At 36.7% G+C, this 19264-nt stretch overlaps 1 protein-coding gene across 1 annotated transcript in view; it reads left to right on the forward strand.

Moving 5' to 3' along the window:
- Positions 1 to 19264, forward strand: part of AUH (AU RNA binding methylglutaconyl-CoA hydratase) — a 136341-nt gene that overhangs the window by 43690 nt on the left and 73387 nt on the right. The window contains exons 5-6 of the mRNA XM_068422558.1: positions 14620 to 14712; positions 15539 to 15595. Coding sequence (XP_068278659.1) covers positions 14620 to 14712; positions 15539 to 15595 — 150 coding nt within the window. The remainder of the gene's footprint in view (positions 1 to 14619; positions 14713 to 15538; positions 15596 to 19264) is intronic.

The following is a 19264-nucleotide window of genomic DNA, read 5'->3' on the forward strand; positions in this document are numbered from 1 at the left end:
TACATGATGTTTGGCCATCTCCCAGTTAAGTTTTTTAAAGGCTTTTTTGCAGGGTTAGCGGAGAATATTGAGATATCACTTCTAATGATATTGATCCATTTTCATATCATGTATGTTTGGACATGCATACTATATAAGTAGCTTTTATTTTTCAGTCACATGATATATTGTCACTCTATACATATTTGACACGTTGTTTTTGAACACATTATGCCAACAGTAGATGTATTTATGGGATGGATCTAACATTTTTCTGAAGGGTCTTTGCAGAGCAATTTAAAAGGTGGTTCCCTACATCAGGAACTGGAAGAGAATATATAAAAGAAGTGGGTTTTATAACTGAGATTAGATTAGATGGATGCACAAGGCGTCCTGTTGTGTGATGCCTTCATGAACAGAAATGAACATTAATTTTGTAGCAAGCCAGAAGTTCTCAGTTCTTTTTTTTTCTTCTGAAGAAGTGATCTGGCATTATAGAACATAATTTTTGTAGAACTAGTGGAACACAGTATTTGCATTTGATTACTGCAAGGAATCTGTGTATTAAAAATAATCATGATATTTTTCCTGGCCAGCAACAACCAGAATGTTGTGACATGGTTAAATAGGGGAAACAATTTTCAAATTATTATTTACCACTGCAGAATGCTGTATAGCCAGGGTACAGTATTTCCAATCTCCCACTTCGTTCTTTTTCTATCCAAGTTTAATGCTGTAATCTCATTTAAAATGTGTTCTACTTTTGCTTTTCAGAAATAGGTCATGTTTTGATAATTGCGTTTGTATTCAGATGTGTGACCTAGTAAGGAGATCCTTTTTTTTAACAATATTTTCAGAAAGAAGACCATTAAGTTATCTTTGTAGACAAAATACACAAAAGGTTAATTATATCTTGAACTGGATAAACTTAGTTTTTTAGAACTTACATGCTTTGGCTTTCTTTAGTTCCTGTCAATTTCATTACATTTAAAATCCTTACACTAGTGGTTTTGTAAAAAGCTGTAGTATCATTTTGGAATACAGCTAGAGAAGAGAATTTTCTGGAAATTAAAAGCATACTGCACTTGTTTTTATGGCATTAATTTATAACTTCTTGCTAAATTTGGATGAAGTATTAAGACTGCAGTAAATATCACTTGGTATAAAAATAAACACTTTAAAAAAGAGCTGAAAAAGTTGTACTGAGCCATTAGTTGCAGTGCTTAGAGCTTTAAGTTGAGGGGGAAAAAATCAAAACAGCTTCTATTTTTAGCAGTGGTTGCTTTTGCTAAAATTATACCAGAATTGTGGGAGTTTGTTTGGGTTTTTTTGTTAGTTTTTTTTTTTAATAGTAGGAATTATAAGACTACTTGTTCATTACATTATTCTGTTTTGAGGCTCTTTATTACTAATATAAGGCTGGCTTTACCTGCAAAAAAAAATAGGAGAAAAAAGCATTAATAGATCTCTTGCAATCCATGCACAACAGAACAGGCCTGATTAAATGAAATCAAATGTTACTGACTCCAGAAACCCTGTTTTTTGGTGCTTTGGGAAAAAAAAAGCGCGCCATCATTGTGGGTCAGATCTTCAGCATATATTTTATGGTATGTCTCCCGTTAAGCCCATGTTGTTCTTTATATTGGCTGGGGGGTCTGGGCTGTGATATTACCATTGTATATATGTTATCTGTTGGGATTTCAGTTGCAAAACAAACTGAGGCTACATATGGAGCTGAACGCAATAACCACTCTCCTGCAGAAAAACACCTTGTTTTACAGAAAGAAAAAGTGAAGCTGCTGAAAGAACTTGAACTCGGCAAATATTTCGAATTACTCAGTGACGTTTGGCCCCAACCTCTAATAAGTGAGAAACACCATTGGTTAGCAAAGGTCTTCCAAAGAACATAGGTGTAATCACCTAAATCCTGCAAATGGGGAAAAAAATATTGGAGACTGACTTTCTTGGTTACTTTTTAAAATCAAAGTTAAAATGTGGTCAGGCTTGATTTTTATGTCACATTTGGAGCAAAGCACCTTACTCATGACCTGATGGAACCTAGATCTGAACTGAGCAAGGGAAGAAGTTTTTAATAAAATACTAATTTTACTTGTTTTCTGTTGGACGTGTTCCATTCTAACAAACCTTATAGTGCTTTAAGATATCTGATTAATTTTGATGCATAAGTTGTGATATAACTTTACTAAGTGGTGATATTTAGTAACTTTGTTTAGACGTAATTTTCAGAGATTTGATTAGTTTTGACATGGTCCAATTTGAATGAGATCATTCAACAGAAAGCACCTTGAGGTCAGTTACTTGCATTTGTTTTTTTTATTGTGTGCTTTGTATTTTATTCAAAGCAGATACAACTACATTTAGAGATTTTTTTTTTTGCTCCTTAGCAATTTTCTGTCATTGTGGCTTCTCTCAGTCGTCACCAAACTTTTAAATTACCTAAAAGAGTGGTTTTGTACATCCTTCAGAAGAACAGTCTTCTCCAAGAAGTTGATTTTTTGACTATTGAAGATCATGCATCCTTGGAAATTCTTAGGTTGTGCCACATTATATGTGACAGTTTGTTTTTGGATGCAAGCTGTCAAAATTTGATCTCAGAGGTCCCAAGAGTGGGATCAGGATTATATGTGTTCCACTTGATTTCTGGTCTGCTGACTGCCACCACACCTTCTGCTTGTAAAGTCTCAAAAACAGGCAAGAATGATCATTGATGAGGTCAATGCAGTGCCTTATTTTACTATTTGAGTTTCTGGGGCTTCTGTGGAGGTTTGGGTAAAGTTAAAAATCCTGGTTTAGTAATGGACACTCCAGAGCTGATTACTACTCTGGGAAGTGACTGCTTGTGTAACATTGACCAAAACCGTTTGTGTGTGCTGGAGGTAAATCTGAGCAGCAAAGGTGGAGTGCTCTGGTTTGGAAATCCTCTGAGAAGAACTGTGGGTTTCTCTCTTAGGGAAGAGCCAGGTATAGGCTATAACTTGAGAAAGCGTTCACTGGGAAGCTGAATGAAATATTGCAGGTAGCTATCAAATTTGAAAAGGACAAATTTACAGCTAGCATTGCCACATTTAGCAGCCATCCTTAGGCGTCATGGTCTCCCTACGTTGCTGGCACTGGAAAGGGAGATTTTGGCACAGTATTCCTCTTGCTGTGTTATGTTGTTGCATGTTTGGTTAAGTGTAGAGTGTAGCTAATACAGTCCAAAACTGCTATCATTCTGAACGTGTTGCTGAGCTCTTGGTTGTTTTCCAGTAGTAGATTTCCTGCTTCTCTTAACGTTGAATTAATTTAAGATACCCTTTGACTAAGTATTGTCTGCTTCCTAAATAGACAGTACTGTCCTTGCAGAGCTGAAATTATGGGCTTTGTCAAATTGCATTGGATTGTTTTTAATTAAAAAACACAATGCTAAACTCTGTACCATTACAGAGGCAATGAATGCAACATTAAACTTCTCTACCAAGATGTTTATTAGCTATTTATATGACAGCATTGCTTCCACAGTTGCTAATACACTTTTCCCCTCCATAATAATAGCTTTCTAAAATGTGTTTTAAAAAAAAGATGCAGAAATGGAGGACCTAAATATTAGGATGAGCTGATTGTCCTTCCTTACAGATCTGAAGATACGGGAAGGAGATGGCTTTGCGTTGCTGATTCATTGCTTTGATCCCTGGCATTGCTGTACAACCTTGACAAAAATTAACATAGCCTCAGCTGTACTTTACTTTTCCTTCTGATAGTAATTCCAAATGCTGTTCTATGAGGAAAAGAGGCTGTGCTCTGGGCATGGCTTTTTAATTTTCCTCCCACAAAAAGCAACTCTACCAAAAGAAGGGTGCTACTTGCTCAAATGGTTTATTGAGATCAACATAGCTAGTTTGCACATTGACTGTTATATACAGGCCTCCAGTATGACTTGCTGTCCAAGGCTTCTGTTCCCTCTCTGGGGAGCTACACTGTCTATGTTTGATGCATTGGGAAACTTTACCCTTTCCTCACCCTGTTCAGGTTTGAAATTGCATGTTTCAGTTCCTGAATGAGAAGGAATAGTTTGTTAGCTCTTTTGCTTTGCCTGTCTCCTCTCTGGCTCTGTTCCTAGAACCAATTGGTATTCAAAGGGCAGCGACTCCTGGCATGATACTGAAAGTACTATGCTGCTCTTCTGTCGAAGAAATCCTGAGCTCATTGCTTGGTCTTGGCATTAGTCTTTGTCTTCAGAATATCATGTTCAGGTCTTGTATTGAACATGGCTTTTGCCTAGGTATGCACTGCTTTGATGAGATTACTGAGCGAGTTTATAAAAATATTTTTTTATCCTTACTGTGAAACATTAGTGAGTGTTTCCTCTGTAGTGTTCAGTGAATGAGCTGACTGAAACTATTACTTAATATATTAAGCTAATTTAAAAATAAATATATTTTAGCACTAGACTGGGGAATGTAGGTGTATGGAATACTGCTGAAAATAGATACAGGAGAAAAATTCTAGAAATGTTCAGCTAAAATGGTCACAGCCTGTGGGATTTTCTTTGTATTGTGTCAAACAAGAATGCTACTGTTACTAGGGTATGTGCTGGTACTAGAGTATGTGTTATCTTCATAATGTGAATCAAACAAGTAGACAGTAAAAAAATGAAAAGCTTCTCCCATTGGATTTCTTAACTATTAGAGATTATAGTTATGCTGTTGTTTGAATTTTATTTTATGTGCTCTCTAAGAAAGAAAAAAAGTAGCTCAGAAGTAGAACATAAAAATGTAACTGAAATAATTTATCCTTGGCATTATCCTTTTGTTTTGTAAATTCAGTACTTGAATATGTGCTATGCTATTTGTGTGAATAATAAGTTCTTAAATGTACTTAGTAAGAATAAGAAATATAAGAAATAATTTTAATTTTTCTTCTATCCAAAGTTTTTCTTCATTTGCACAGAAAGTACATTCTGTCATCTAGGGTTTACTTCCTTATTGTTTTACTGAGGGCAGAATAAGACTACAAGAAGAAACATTAGTAAATATGAAGAAATTGAGGAATCTGTTTATCAAACTGAAGTGTATCACTGAAGATGAATGAAATATCCAAACTATTTCATATAGTACAAAAAGAAAATAATGGGGGAGGTGACTACAGAAGACTGTAGCTAAAGGGTTTGATTAAAGCACCTTTTTCATTCCCATTAGTTTCCCAGCTTTTGCATCTATTATCAAGAATATAAAATACACTGTGCCTATTACCTGTCAGTAATAAAGTACCAAATATAAATTTAAAAATTATGAACATAATATTCCTATATTAAATATTTTTTCTCAATTCAAAAATACTTTTTCTAGGTCGTTTGTACGAGTGAGTGATCACAGGAGGAAACCAGGAAATTAATGGGATTGAGGGAGATGCCTTAAGAAAGCCCTTTAGCTACTGTCATAATAAAAGGAAGCTATCTTTTGCTTGATGATCAACTGTAAGCAATGTGCAGTAGCCATTTTCATTAAAAAGCAAAATTTCTTTACAAGTACTAAAACATAATATTTTTTGTGCAGCTCTTTCTTGCTACTGATTGTCTACCTGAACTTTGAAGGTATTAAACAAAGATAATAATGTTCAAATAAATCTATCAACAGTAGCAGTCTATTAAGCTTCTTATCTGAAGCACAGGAATTAGGAAAGCTAAAAGCCTTTCACAGTTATAACTAGCAGATGTGTAGTAAAGAATTGTGTGTATCCAAATGCACATGTAGACCATTCAGACTTAAAGTGTGATCATGTTTTTGCAGATGGAGTTATTTTTAAAACATATGTAAATACATAAGTTACTTTGAGTAACCACTTTTTCATCCTTTTTGCAATTATGACAGGTAAAGCTTTGTAGCATTTAATTACTTGCCTTGCAAAAAAATGGTTTGACTAATCTTCCTTGCCTTCAAGTTCATATAGGAAGATCTGAGAGTCTCTCAGCCACTTTCTTATGTTGATACATAGATTGGTTGGTTTTCATAGTGTTATAGAATGGATGAAAGTGCTTGTTGAGGTATTTGGTTTCTGTTAGCTTTTTTGATGGTGCTTGCAATTGAAAATGGAAGCAAACTGTTGTAGTCAGTAACTTAATTACAAGGCGAGGTAAATGCCTGAAACACAACTGACATTGCTCTCTAAGTGCAAAGCTCATATGCCATCTTAATGTTACTGTTCTTCAGGAAAAGATCCCAAAAGATGAAATCAAGTTATAGTATTGTGTTGCAATTATTTTTCTCATTTCCTATGACATAAATTAACTTATGTGAAAGTGTAATTTTGTGATTAAAATGTTCCTGATATAAAGAATATTTCAATTATTGTAATTGCCTGGGGACTGCCTCTACTTGCCACTCAAGGTGCATAGTTTATGCCCTTTTTTTTTTTGAAGGGAAAAATCTTAATTTTGTGCTCAATAGCAACATCACCAAGAGAGATCAAAAATCTGGGTAGTGAACAGGTGAAAGAGAAGTCTGTTCTGAGTTACAAGATATGAATATTTAGGTATGAAAATTATTAAAAGCAAATTAAAAATCCATTCCCAGTTATTAATGCAAGGTAGCATGTAGTTTTAAATAATCACTAGTGCTGATTCAAAATTCCTCTTTACATCTGTGGCCTTTTGAAAACTCTTCCCTAACTTGTAACTAGAAGACTTGCAGATTTGGGGTTAGTAAAGAAATTTTGTAAAGTAACAGATCTTGAACCTTTCTTTCAACATTGTTGGTGTAGTAATCAGCCCATAGGCTTGCAGTATTATGTGGTTTTAAGCTATTGTTAGTTGAAATATTCACTGAAGATAAATAAGACGTAAATAAGTACATTGTTTTGTAATAATAAACCCAAAATATATTTCTTTATTTGACATTGTTACTCTATGTTGCGACTTCTATATCTTCTTTCTTGCTTTTCTAATGGCTGACCCATAAATTATGGAATCTACAAATACATGTTTAGTTGTGTTTAGGCATTTTTGGGGCATGTGACTATCCTTTTTATTAATTTGAAGGCTCCATTATTGTTACTACTTTTAAATAAAAGTACTAAGAAACAGAGAGGGAGCTTTCTTATCTGTAAATTAAAATTTGTCCTTGGGAGGGTGCTGGAACAACTAATCCTTGAAACTACTTCTGGGCACATGAAAGACAAGGAAGTCATCAGGTGTAGTCAGCATGGATTCACAAAAGGGAAATCATACTTGACCAGCCTTATAACCTATGATGAAAAGACTGGTTTGGTGGATGAGGGAAGAACAGTGGATATTGTCTACCTTGACTTCAGTAAGGCTTTTGACACTATCTTGTATAAGATTCTCATAGAGTGACTGATGCGTACGGACTGGATGAGCAGACAGTGAAGTGGATTGAAAATTGGCTGAATGGATGGGTCCAGAGGCTGGTTGTCAGCAGCATGAAGTCTACTTGGAGGCCCCTAGCCAGCGGTGTGTACCCCAGGGACCAATAGTGGGTTCAGTTCAGTTCAGTTCTGTTCTGTCATTAATGATCTGGATGATGGGACAGAGTGTACCCTCAGCAAGTTTGCTGATGACATAAAAGTGGAAGGGGTGGCTGATGCACCAGAGAGTGGTGCCATCATTCAGAGGGACCTCAGCAAGCTAGAAAAATAGGGTGAGAGGAACCTCATTAAGTTCAGCGAAGGAAGGTGCAAAGTCCTGCACTTGCGGAGAAACACCACCATGCACCAGTACATGTTGGGGCTATCAATCTGGAAAGCAGCTTTGCAGAAAAGGCCCTGTGAGTCCTGGTGGACACCAAGTTGAACATGAGACAGCACTGTGCCCTTCTGGCGAAGAAGGCTAATGGTATCCTGGTGTGCATTAGGAGGAGTGTGGCCAGTAGGTAGAGGGAGGTAATCCTTCCCCTCTCCTCAGCAATGATGAGGCCACCGCTGGAGTACTGTGCCCAGTTCTGGGCTCCCAGGTACAAGAGAGAGATGGAGCTACTGGAAGGAGTCCAGCAAAGGGCCACAAAGATGATGAATGGACTGGAGCATCCCACCTATGAGGAAAGGTTGAGCAAGCTAGGACTGTTCAGCCTGGAGAAGAGAAGATTCAGGAAGTGATATCATCAAAATACAGAAATACCTAAAGGGGAGGTTGTTAAGAAGCTGAAGCTAGGTTATCTTCAGTGGTGTCCAGTGACATCACCAGAGGCAATGGGCACAAACTGAAACATGAGAGGTTCCTCCTGAACATTAGGAAACACTTATTTGCTGTGAGGGTGACCGAGCATTGGTGTAGGTTACCCAAGGAGGTTGTGGAGACTGTCCCTCCTTGGAGATCTTCAGGAGCCATCTGGACATGAGTTTGAGCAGCCTGCTCCATGTGATGCTGCTTGAGCAGAGGGGTTGGACAAGGTGACCTCCAGAGGTCTCTTCCAACTTCAACCGTTCTGTGATACAAAGATTTCTCATGTGCTGCAGGCATGTGTAGGCAGATACTTGCCAAGCATTCTTAATCTGCTTGAGTTAGATAATGAATTGTGGAACTTTTTATATATCCCTCAATTTATATCATGCTTTCCTCCAGTAATCCATGTAATACTCACAGTTAGCGGGCTATTTTTAGACAGTTCATCCTCTTTGCTTTATATTTTATGAAATCCATTATTCAAAAGGAAAAATGAACTGCTAGAAATGCCCCCTGAAGTTGCTCATCGTAGTAAACTGTGAACTAATCAACCTTATTTGTCAAATAATTAGAAATGCCCATGTGGAATAAATAGCTTGGACAATCTATTTCTCCAGTCTGTGGGAACTCAGTTGTGCTGTCATGTAAATTTGAATTCTCTTGCTATTTCCATCTTAGTTGGAGACTCACGGTTTTTAAGAGAATTAGAGTACTCTCACTACTTTATTTTCGGTCAGTACTGGGAAACATGAATTCTTCTTAGACCATTGGCTGTCTATTGATAATTAAAGACAAGTCAGGCTTACGAATCTGGTTCAGTAGGTGCTAGAGGTAGTGACTAGTTTCTGATTTACATCTAAATAACTGTTCTTTCCAAAGACTGATTGCCAGAGGTCACTGAGGTAAGACGAGAGAGGAAAAATAAGGACTTTTTTTCAACATTGACCAGGTATAGGAGGACAACAGAGGACTAGCGAGGGGAGTGAAGGTGACTTTCATTTTAGTGTTTCATATCAAATGCTTGAAAAGGCACAGTTTAAAGTGGGCCTTCATTTGAATGTTCTTAAATACTGAATTCTGGCTGCTGTGGTTAGTTGAATTGAAAATGCTTGTCCTAATCTTTAAAAGAGTACTTCAAAAATAGAAGTTCATTTATAACTAAGGGACCATATATTATTTGTGCATTGTTAGAGATCGATTGGCCTTCCATGGAGATTTCTGATTCTGGGAATCATGAACTGCAACTGTTGCTACACCTTTTATTTTAAGAGAAACTAAATTCTAAGTCTGCTGGACTTCCAGTTCTTTTATGATGGCTTCTATATCCTAGCCAGAGGAAGGAATACAACAGGTGTTCTTCAGGTTGATTGTTTGAAACTGTTGTCAAGCTACAAATGTGTGTTTCTTATAGAAAGCTCACTGACATGTGAGCAGCCTAGATCTCAAAATCTTGTGTCTGGCTCAAGAATGTTTCTTCTTTTTGTACGAATATGTGGTATGGTTGCTACCAGAAGATACTACAGGTATGAATTTACTTAGCAAGCAAGGAAGCCACTCTTAGGAGGTTGGTCTCTTTGGATTTGATACATTCTGAATCAGTAACTCTTTTTTCTAGGTGTCATGTATTTAATTTAATCAATTTTAATTTAATCAATCTGGACAAGTTCGTGTAGGTTGACCAGGAACACAAATCACAAAGTCTGGAATTCTAGATAATGACATTATTCTTCCTCTGCCTGTTTCAGGAACCCTCAGTAAGGAATTAGTAACAGTGATAGGTCTTCCTTTGAGCCCTTGGACACTGTCTAAAGAATGCGTTTATTGCCTGTTAAGTAAAATCTACTTTATGTCATGTTTCATAAAGGCAAGACTACTTTCATGTATAAATTGTTACCATTTTGTTTTTACTTTATTTATTTATTTATTCATTCGTCATACTTCTTCCTTCTTTCTTCCTCAATATCTGTGGAAAGTAGATTTTTCCTAGTTGATCAGACCATTTCATTGTCTGTCAATAGTGAGAAAGTGAGGTTGTGCAGGAATAGAAAAAGGCTGCTTGATAGTTCCTAAGAAAGTAACAAGTGTAATTCAGTTTCCTCTCAGATGTTATCTTGCGTATCTGTAATTTTATAAGAACTTTTTTAATGAGTTAGTCAGAGAACTAAATAGTCACAACGATTCAGGTCAATAGAATCCAAGCAACTTCTACTTTCTATTTGGGGAATGTCAGTGTCTGCAATGTATGAATCATATAATATATGTGTGGGCTTTGTGACACACATCTGAGAAACTATTTCTTAGTCGAATCCTCCAGACCTGGTGCCTGTATTCATATGCTGGTCTTTCATTCATCATATAATCATCTCTAAGCAAAAAGGAAGTCTGTCATTAGTGACCAGCAGTGGACATCATGTGGAAAGTAACTTAAAGATGAAATAACAGTTACCTGCTTCAAAACAGTTGTGATTCTTTGAGATTGCTTCCCACACATTACATGTGTTTTTATGTGCTTAAGTGCAAAGTCCTCCTCCTGTGACATTCTGTACTGGTAACAAAATTGTGGGAGAGTTTTAGCTTACTTTACTCGTTATCTCTTTCAGTAATGGAGAGTCACAGGAAAGCAGGAGACATCCCAAGACCACAGGATGCTGCTGGTCAGCCTAATCTAAAACTATGTGTAACATATATATTTACTAGGAATGCATTCCTGAAGTTGAACTGAAGATACACAGTTAGTAGAGCAGGAAACAGTCCCCTTTCTTTATATTGTTCTATATCATATTTTCTAACTTTTATTTGAGCTTTTTATGGGTTTATTTGGCTTAATTAACTGTATCGTGTTAGTATGTTTAGTTTCTCTTATTCAAGTTTTTTGCATGCCATTAATTTCTTAGTTCTTCAGTTCACCTGGTGATCACTCCACCTGTATCATGTCTTGAATAGCCAATAAGCATCCTTTTATACACATTGTGTTGCCTTCTGTCCTAACAGGTTTTTCCTCAAGTGACTTAATACATAAAAATTATTTTGATCTGCTTGTTCAGGTTTGTCTCCTCTTCTGCTAGTCCAAACTCTGTTTCTGCTCCTGTGATTTCAAATATAGAAGTGTGTTTTTGTCTTATATCTGGCTGTGTTGCAGACTTAGGACTAACATATACTGAAGTGGGCCCTTCCTTTTCTTTGCTGTACTTAGAACCTTCCTTTTCTGTAATATCATTAAACATTGATGTTTTATTAGGATGTGAGTATCGTCTTTTGCTTGGGACACTTGTTTTATATGCAGGATGGAAGTGTATCTACAGAATATGCAGCATGTTTTACAATACAATAGATGTGTGAAGTAATCCTTTATGAATTCATGGTATGAATTGGCTTATTACTTAGTGTCCTTCATATTCCACACTTTGATGTACTACGGTAGTTCAGTGCAATACTCTGACTACAGTTTAGTGCTGCTTACTACTTAGTCTTTTTTAAACTACTTCTAACAACATTAAGCTGTGTCTACTTTTACCTGTGTGTTGTACGCTCTAATTTAGTTTAATTATTTTGTTTCTTTTATATATATTTCTAATTCCTTTTGTGGACTTTACTGTGCAGCTCATGATTGCACATCGATAAACCTGTATCAGATCAAGAATCTAGCACTAATGATTAGTAGTACAACGATTGCCTGGAATTTATATCTGTTATTTACAGTGTGACAAAAATGTGGAATGTTAGAGTATAAAACCACTGGGCTTTTTGACAAAACTTTAAATAGGTTTTTTTCTATCACTCACAGCAAATTAGCCTTGCCATGTAGAATCATTTTGGAGGTTGACCTGTCTATTTATGTAATCTATTTTTCTTAAAATTTGAGTGCATACAACTCAGTTTAAGTCTACAGGGCATGATTTGTCAGTCATCATCTCTGTTTTTGTTACGAACAGTTCTGACGGTTGTGTATTAAAATTATGCAGATAAACCTGAACAAGTGCCTCTTGTGCTACAAAATATGAATATTCCAAGAAGCTTTACTCTTGGTAATAAGTTTTATTGACTTAGAAACTCAGTTTACAATCCAGAGCAATTGCTAGTTTATTTTTGTATTGCTTTTTCTGATGCTTCACAAGAACATGTTAAAAGGATTAATTTCTACAATTCTTTTGATAGGTATGCACAGATCTATTGTAAAGAATTTGTATTTTGCCTTTCATTCATTGTCAACTTCCATGTCAGGTCATCCCTTAAAATTAATATCCTTGGGAAGTGATGATTCTAACATATGGTATCAAAGTGCTTTTTCTCCCTTCGAATTATGAATTTTAGTGTTTCTTGATAGGAATGCTGGCTGTAATTCTTGAACCCAAGCTGTTTTATAGTACTTTTTGAAAAGTTTCATTTCCATGTGTAACAGCCTACTTGAATTGCACCATAGCTAAATCTGGAAGTTACTTATCATAGGGAAAGTAGTCTGCCTTGGAGTACTGCAAAAGTTGTGTGAATAGTGCTCCAGATACTGTTTGCTAGTTTCTGAGAAAAGGAACGTACATGCAGACAGTAAGTGCTGGAAACTACAGTTAATAATGACCATACCTTTGTGTTCAGACAAATTATTTTTCATTTGCTTATGGCAAAGGCAGATTCCTTTAAGAGAAATGCTAGCTGTATCAGCCTTGAACTTGGATGGCAAGATGGGCAAATTGGTTATGGTGGTGGGGTTATGAGTTTCAATCAGCAGCTTGGCCCTGCTGGAAATGAGAGTTGCCTTCTCTTCTTGCATTCCCATATAACTAAGAAAAAATAAATACAGAAAGAGCATATTTTTACTCCTATTCCTTTGTCTTCTATGCCTTCTGTGGTAGACGGCAAATATAATGGATACCTTGGGCTCTTTTAAGTGACTGCAAATGCTTGATATTGCGGACAGTAATCAGTAGTCTCTTTTGACATTGGAATTGAGTCAGATACTTTTAATCATGATCTAAACCAGCAACCAAGGGACTTTGATTTAAAGCATCTGTTATAATCTTGAAAAGCATTGATAAATTTTTGTTCATTTGCTAAAGACAGTTGGATGTTCATTACTTGTTAATCATAAAAGGATGTTGATCCTAAGCTAAAAATAGCTTTAATTTAATTTGATATTTTGATTTGTTACGCAGTGAGAGATTACCTGCTTGTATACAGATTTGTTTGTGTTGATATACATTAACATTTAATTGATTTTTTTTTTTTTAAATTACATTATCTGAAGTGTATCTGTCAGAAAGGAAAAAGGTAAGGTAGGTAGCACAACTTCTAAATTTAGGACTAACTAGTTCACTAAAGAAAGGAAGTATTATTTGTAACTGATACATTAAATTAATGGTTTGTGATCCCATTACCCTTCTAGATATTAAAAGGTGAGAACATCCTCTCAGAGCTCGTTTTCATTATATTTTGGCAGCAGGTCTTTTTCGTTTTCCAACTAAGGCTGAATGAACTGGCCATTGAATTCAGGTAGCTGAAACATTAAAACAAAGAAAATCTTTTTTTAACATCTGCAGAAAAAAACTATTGCTGTCAAGAGCTGGTTTAACATTTCAACAAGCTGTATACCCAAGTGTTCAGCTAATGAATTGCTTTTGATTATCTTTGAAACTTTAGTAGCAAAAATATCCTACTGAAATATTGTTTGAGTATAGTTTAAAATTATTGATAGATTGTGGTAAATGTTATGTTAAATATAATTAAAGCTGTAACATACAAGTTTATTGCTCAAGTAAAAAATACATTTTTCATCAAACTTCTTCGAGTTAGTGGTGAAGAGGGAAGAAGAGAACTTAAACTTGTTGGAAGTGAAGAGCAGTAATTTAAGCTGAATGTTTAAATGACTTCCCCGTGCTGGAACACTGATGATAAATTAAATACAAACCATGCCATGGTCACACAGGCCTCTGGAGTCCTGCTACCTGTTGTGTACTGGCAGCATGTGCATCTGTTTATCAGACTGAAAACTTTCCCACATTCCATTAAGCTGTTAGCTGCTGCTTTACAGGACAAAAAGGGCAACAGTGGTGGCCACACCACGTCTGGGAATATTAAGACACAACTTCCAGCTGTGCTAGCATCACAGATGACTATGATAAGACATCTGTATTTCAGCTCGGACTGTTTGTTTATGTGCCTTTTTTATGTATTCCTGTTTTATTGTTTGCTTAGCTCTGCTATGTATGGTTTTGGAGTTTACTGTTCAGATTTTTGTCAAAAATGAGCCGAAGCTGGAGAAAAAGGCTTGCAAATCTATTCAGCCACAGAGCGATTAGAGGAAGGGTCAGGTTTTTTTGCCAAACTGTTGCTGAGCAATCAATTTTTAGTCCTGCTTTGTTTTATGAAACTTTTTTCCCATAGCATGACTGTACTTTGAACAAAATGTAATGAAGTGGTGTTTCAGAGATGTTCTTTATGAGGCCGATGTTAATTGGTACTTCCTTTTTCAGCTAATCTGCCTGTACCTACTATTGCTGCAATAGATGGAACTGCATTAGGTGGGGGCCTAGAACTTGCGTTAGCCTGTGATATAAGAGTGGCAGGTAGGTCTGAATCCCATTTATAGAACATTGGATTATTAGTGTTGTGGATGGCTTGAGTAATCCTTGTTTTGGCAACAATCTTACAAAACTTATTTTGTATTTGATGTTGTTTATAACCAATTATTTTAAAGGGATTTAGCAGAAATTTTTTTTTTTACATGTTTTATTTTATCCTATGACCTTCATTTTATCAGTATTACCAGAAAGGTTATGTAGTTGTTTTGATATTTTATTTAGTAATTAAAGTATTCTGCTCTTCTGTATTTGAAGTGTTCTAGATGGAGATTTGGTTTTATCTAAACAGGTTTTATCTAAACAGCACTTGAAAAGATGAACCTTGACCTATCCGCTGTCAGAACTGTAAAGCCATTTGTTGGAAAATAAATGGAAACTTGGTCCGGAACAGTTGCCAGTAACTTAGGATATATAAAGCTGTTTGACCCGTAGAGAATATTCTGTTGGCTAAAGAATTCATAATAATCAGATACAGAATTCCACCCATTTTTAGATGTTAAATAATAATAGTATTTTTCTTTTAGTATTTTATATTTTGCAAATAAGTCTCTGTTACTCACTGTAATTGCTTACTCGTTATATGAAAGTTAGTAACGTATCGAACTTGCCTTGATGGGAGTAGTTGAATCTTTTACTAAAGGCAGGTCACTTGAATCTATTTAAAGATTTTCATAAACAAATGCTTTTTAAGTTATCATTCTTTATGAAGGAAATGTAGTAAATTAACAATCTTGTAGGTCGCTATTACATATTTTGCAAAGTTTTTTTCCTATAGGTTATGGTAAGAACTCATTTACATTCTGTTTTTTAGCCTCTTCTGCTAAAATGGGCCTAGTGGAAACAAAGCTGGCAATCATTCCAGGTGCAGGTATGGAAATTTTGCCTTTCTTTCATGGATAACTAAATAACACATGCTCTTGATATTTGATTTTGGATTGTTATTTATGAATTTCTGCTTATTTGTATATTTCTATTAAGGATCATGGCATGTTTTAAAGCTTATTGCTCATATTACTTACTAAAAATTAATTAAAAAGTCTATTTCCCTTTTTGAGTGAGTGGCACTTGTATATTATGTTTTTAATCAAAGTCTTCATTAACTAAGTCAGTATTGAGTGATTCTGTAAATGACATTTGATGTCTTGATCTAAAAGGTGAATACTTTTCTAAGGATCAACTAGGAAAAAAGAATTATCAGTGTGCAAAAATGGTAATTTAAATAATGATCCACTTTAACATAACGTCTGGTACTTTAGGAGTCAAATTCTATTTTCACGCTGCTTGTAAATTGGTTGTAAAGAGTTTAAAAACTGATAGTAAAGATGTGGATAGATCTTTTGTCTTACCAACATTTTTTGAGATTTTTGGAGTCAAAAACCTCTTTTCTATTTGGAAGGCCAGTTGACTGGCTTTTCCTGCATTCAAGGTGAATGAAATTTATACAGTGGATAATGTTCGAGGAGGTCTTTGTGTTATGAAACTTTTGTTTTTATTTTATGGATAAATCATTGTCACTTGAATTAAGTTATCTGCCTTTCTGGGGAAAGGGCAATAACATGAAAACAAGTGCATCCCTGTGACCCCACCTAGCTTTGGCCTTCATTTCTGGAAGTTCTGATGAGCTTTATACCCTTTCTTTCCCACTGTTTTCTTTCTAATGGGTGGAACCTATTTTGAAAGCACTATATCCAATGTTAATGGGTACCATTGCAGCTCATGTAGAGAGAACAGTAAAAACTACCATAATGGGAGCACTGGTATGAACTTTGTCTAAGAAACTATCCCATCCTATCACTAGTCTAGACAATTACTGTACAATTTCAAATGCTCTATTATTATGATTATTGTTGAGTTGTGATTTCAGTCAATACTTTCTCCCCATCTCATTTTCTCTGTGGTCAGAGCTACATTTTACATAAGGAAAACCGAGTTATGAAGACTGGTCTCTTTTTAGCAGTGGATAAAGATAATAATGTAGATGATTTTAAGGATATATTTCATTCTGGTGCTGTTGTCATGAAGTAATGTGCCTTGACAGTAAGTGAAGAAAAAGACAGAAAATGATGTTGTTTATCTTTGTTGGCAATTTTTTCCCCTTTGTCCTCCCACTCCACCCTTTCCTAAGGAATTCTGCAGGACAATATTGGAGACATACTCTACAGTTCAAGAAATTCAGGTCAAGTTCTCCATATATTCTCAGTATTCAGCTTGGGTTGTCTCATGCTTCCTTGTCTTCAGTTAATTATAGATGCTTCACAGTTCTAATGCTTGCACCTTAAAATGCTAGGTGACTGTCTCATTACGAATTTAATTCAGAATATTTTATTGCTATTCAAAGACTGAGGTTTGAAAATATTTTTTTTTCTCATTCCAAAATAATGATTTGAGCATATGTCTTCAGCTCCTTGACAGTTTTCACCATGTTACAATGCCTTTTAAACTTAAAATGTTTCGGGGTATGTTCAGTGATGAATTTTTTCCCTATTCCTAACAGCTGTTCTGAGGACTAATTTTACTGAGTGTATTTGAGCTTATCACAACTTTTTCCTGATCAGACTGTACTTGCATGAATCCTGTTGAGCAATGACAATGTTTCAGCCCTTTTTGGCTCCTGTCATCCAAATAGTCACTGATCATGCTTTGTGTCATCAGAAAGTGAAGAATGAGTGAAGGAATTTTGCATATGGCATTTAGGTAGAGAAGCCAGATAAGTCCACTTGAACCATAGGCTTTATGGGCTAATGGAATATTTTCTTATAGTACTTCCTTCAGGCTGCTCTGAGCCAAAGCAGGACTGGGCAGTGGAGCTGAAAAGAGAGCTATAGCCCTTAAGAGGCCCCAATAGGTTTCTGCTGCCATGTAGTACATCTGAAACATGCTGACAAAATGTATTGCTTCTTCAAAGCAGGTCTCTACAGCATGGCAAGCTACTACTGTTTTTGTTCTGCTCCATCAGCTGCCATGAGTATGTGATAGATGTAAAGATTTTAACTTGGGTGATCATTAACATGGGTGTTTCAGGCTGTATGAAAAACTTCTTTATTTTCTGTTTGCTTTTTTTAAATCCTCAGGAAGTTACACTAAACCAGCTATGTTAGAAGAATGTTACTAGAATTTAGTAGTATTAAAATACAGATTCAAGGCAGATCAGCTGTGACATTTGGATCTTATTGTATGTTATGTTTTACTCCATCCTATTTTGAAACGTGATCAGCAAAAGATCCAGTCAGCTGCTGTCTAGTGACCAACAATTTTTAACATAAATTTCCCAGGTGCAAGAAATTTTGCTTTTGGATATGCACAGAAGTACTGCAACCTTATCATTGAATCATAGAATGGTTTGGGTTGGAAGGGACCTTAAAGATCATCTAGTTCCAACCCCCTTGCCACGGGTAGGAACACCTTCCAGTAGACCAGGTTGCTCAAAGCCTCATCAAATCTGGCCATGAACACTTCCAGGGAGGGGGGGGCATCCACAGCTTCTCTGGGCAACCTGTTCCAGTGTCTCACCACCCTCACAGTAAAGAATTTCTTCCTAATATGTGATCTAAATCTATCCTCTTTCAGTTTAAAACCATTACCCCTTATGCTATCACTACATGCCCTCGTAAAAAGTCCCTCTCCTGCTTTCCTGTAGGCCCCCTTCAGGTACTGGAAGGCTGCTATGAGGTCTCCCCGGAGCCTTCTCTTTTCCAAGCTGAACAGCCCCAACTGTCCTAGCCTGTCTTCATAGGAGAGGTGCTCCAGCTATCTCATAATTTTTGTGGCCCTCCTCTGGACTCACTCCAACAGCTCCATGTCCTTCTTATGTTGGGGCCCTCAGAGCTGAACGCAGTACTCCAGGTGGGGTCTCACGAGAGCGGAGTAAAGGGGCAGAGTTACCTCCCTCGACCTGCTGGCCACATTTGTTTTGATGCAGCCCAGGATATTGTTGGCTTTCTGGGCTGCAAGTGCACGTTGCCAGCTCATGTTGAGCTTCTCATCAGCCATCAGCCCCAAGTCCTTCTCCTCAGGGCTGCTCTCAATCCATTCTCCGCCCAGCCTGTGATTGTGCTTGGGATTGCCCTGACCCACATGCAGGACCTTGCACTTGGCCTTGTTGAATTTCATGCGGTTTGCACAGGCCCAGCTCTTGAGCCTGTCAAGGTCCCTCTGGATGGCATCCCTTCCCTCCAGTGTGTTGACCACACCGCACAGCTTGGTGTCGTCGGAAAACTTGCTGAGGGCGCACTCAATCCCACTGTCCATGTCGCTGACAAAGATGTTAAACAGCGCCAGTCCAAATACTGACCCCTGAGGAGCGCCACTCATCACTGGTGTCCACTTGGACATTGAGCCATTGACTGTAACTCTTTGAGTGCGGCCATCCAGCCAATTCCTTATCCACCATCCGATCCATCCATCAAGTCCATGTCTCTCCAGTTTAGAGGCAAGGATGTCGTGCGGGACAGCGTTAAATGCTTTGCACAAGTCCAGGTAGATTACCCCAGTTGCTCTTCCCTTATCCACCAATCCTATAACCCTGTTGTAGAAGGCC

This window comes from Nyctibius grandis, chromosome Z, assembly GCF_013368605.1.
Source record: "Nyctibius grandis isolate bNycGra1 chromosome Z, bNycGra1.pri, whole genome shotgun sequence".
Taxonomy (NCBI): domain Eukaryota; kingdom Metazoa; phylum Chordata; class Aves; order Nyctibiiformes; family Nyctibiidae; genus Nyctibius; species Nyctibius grandis.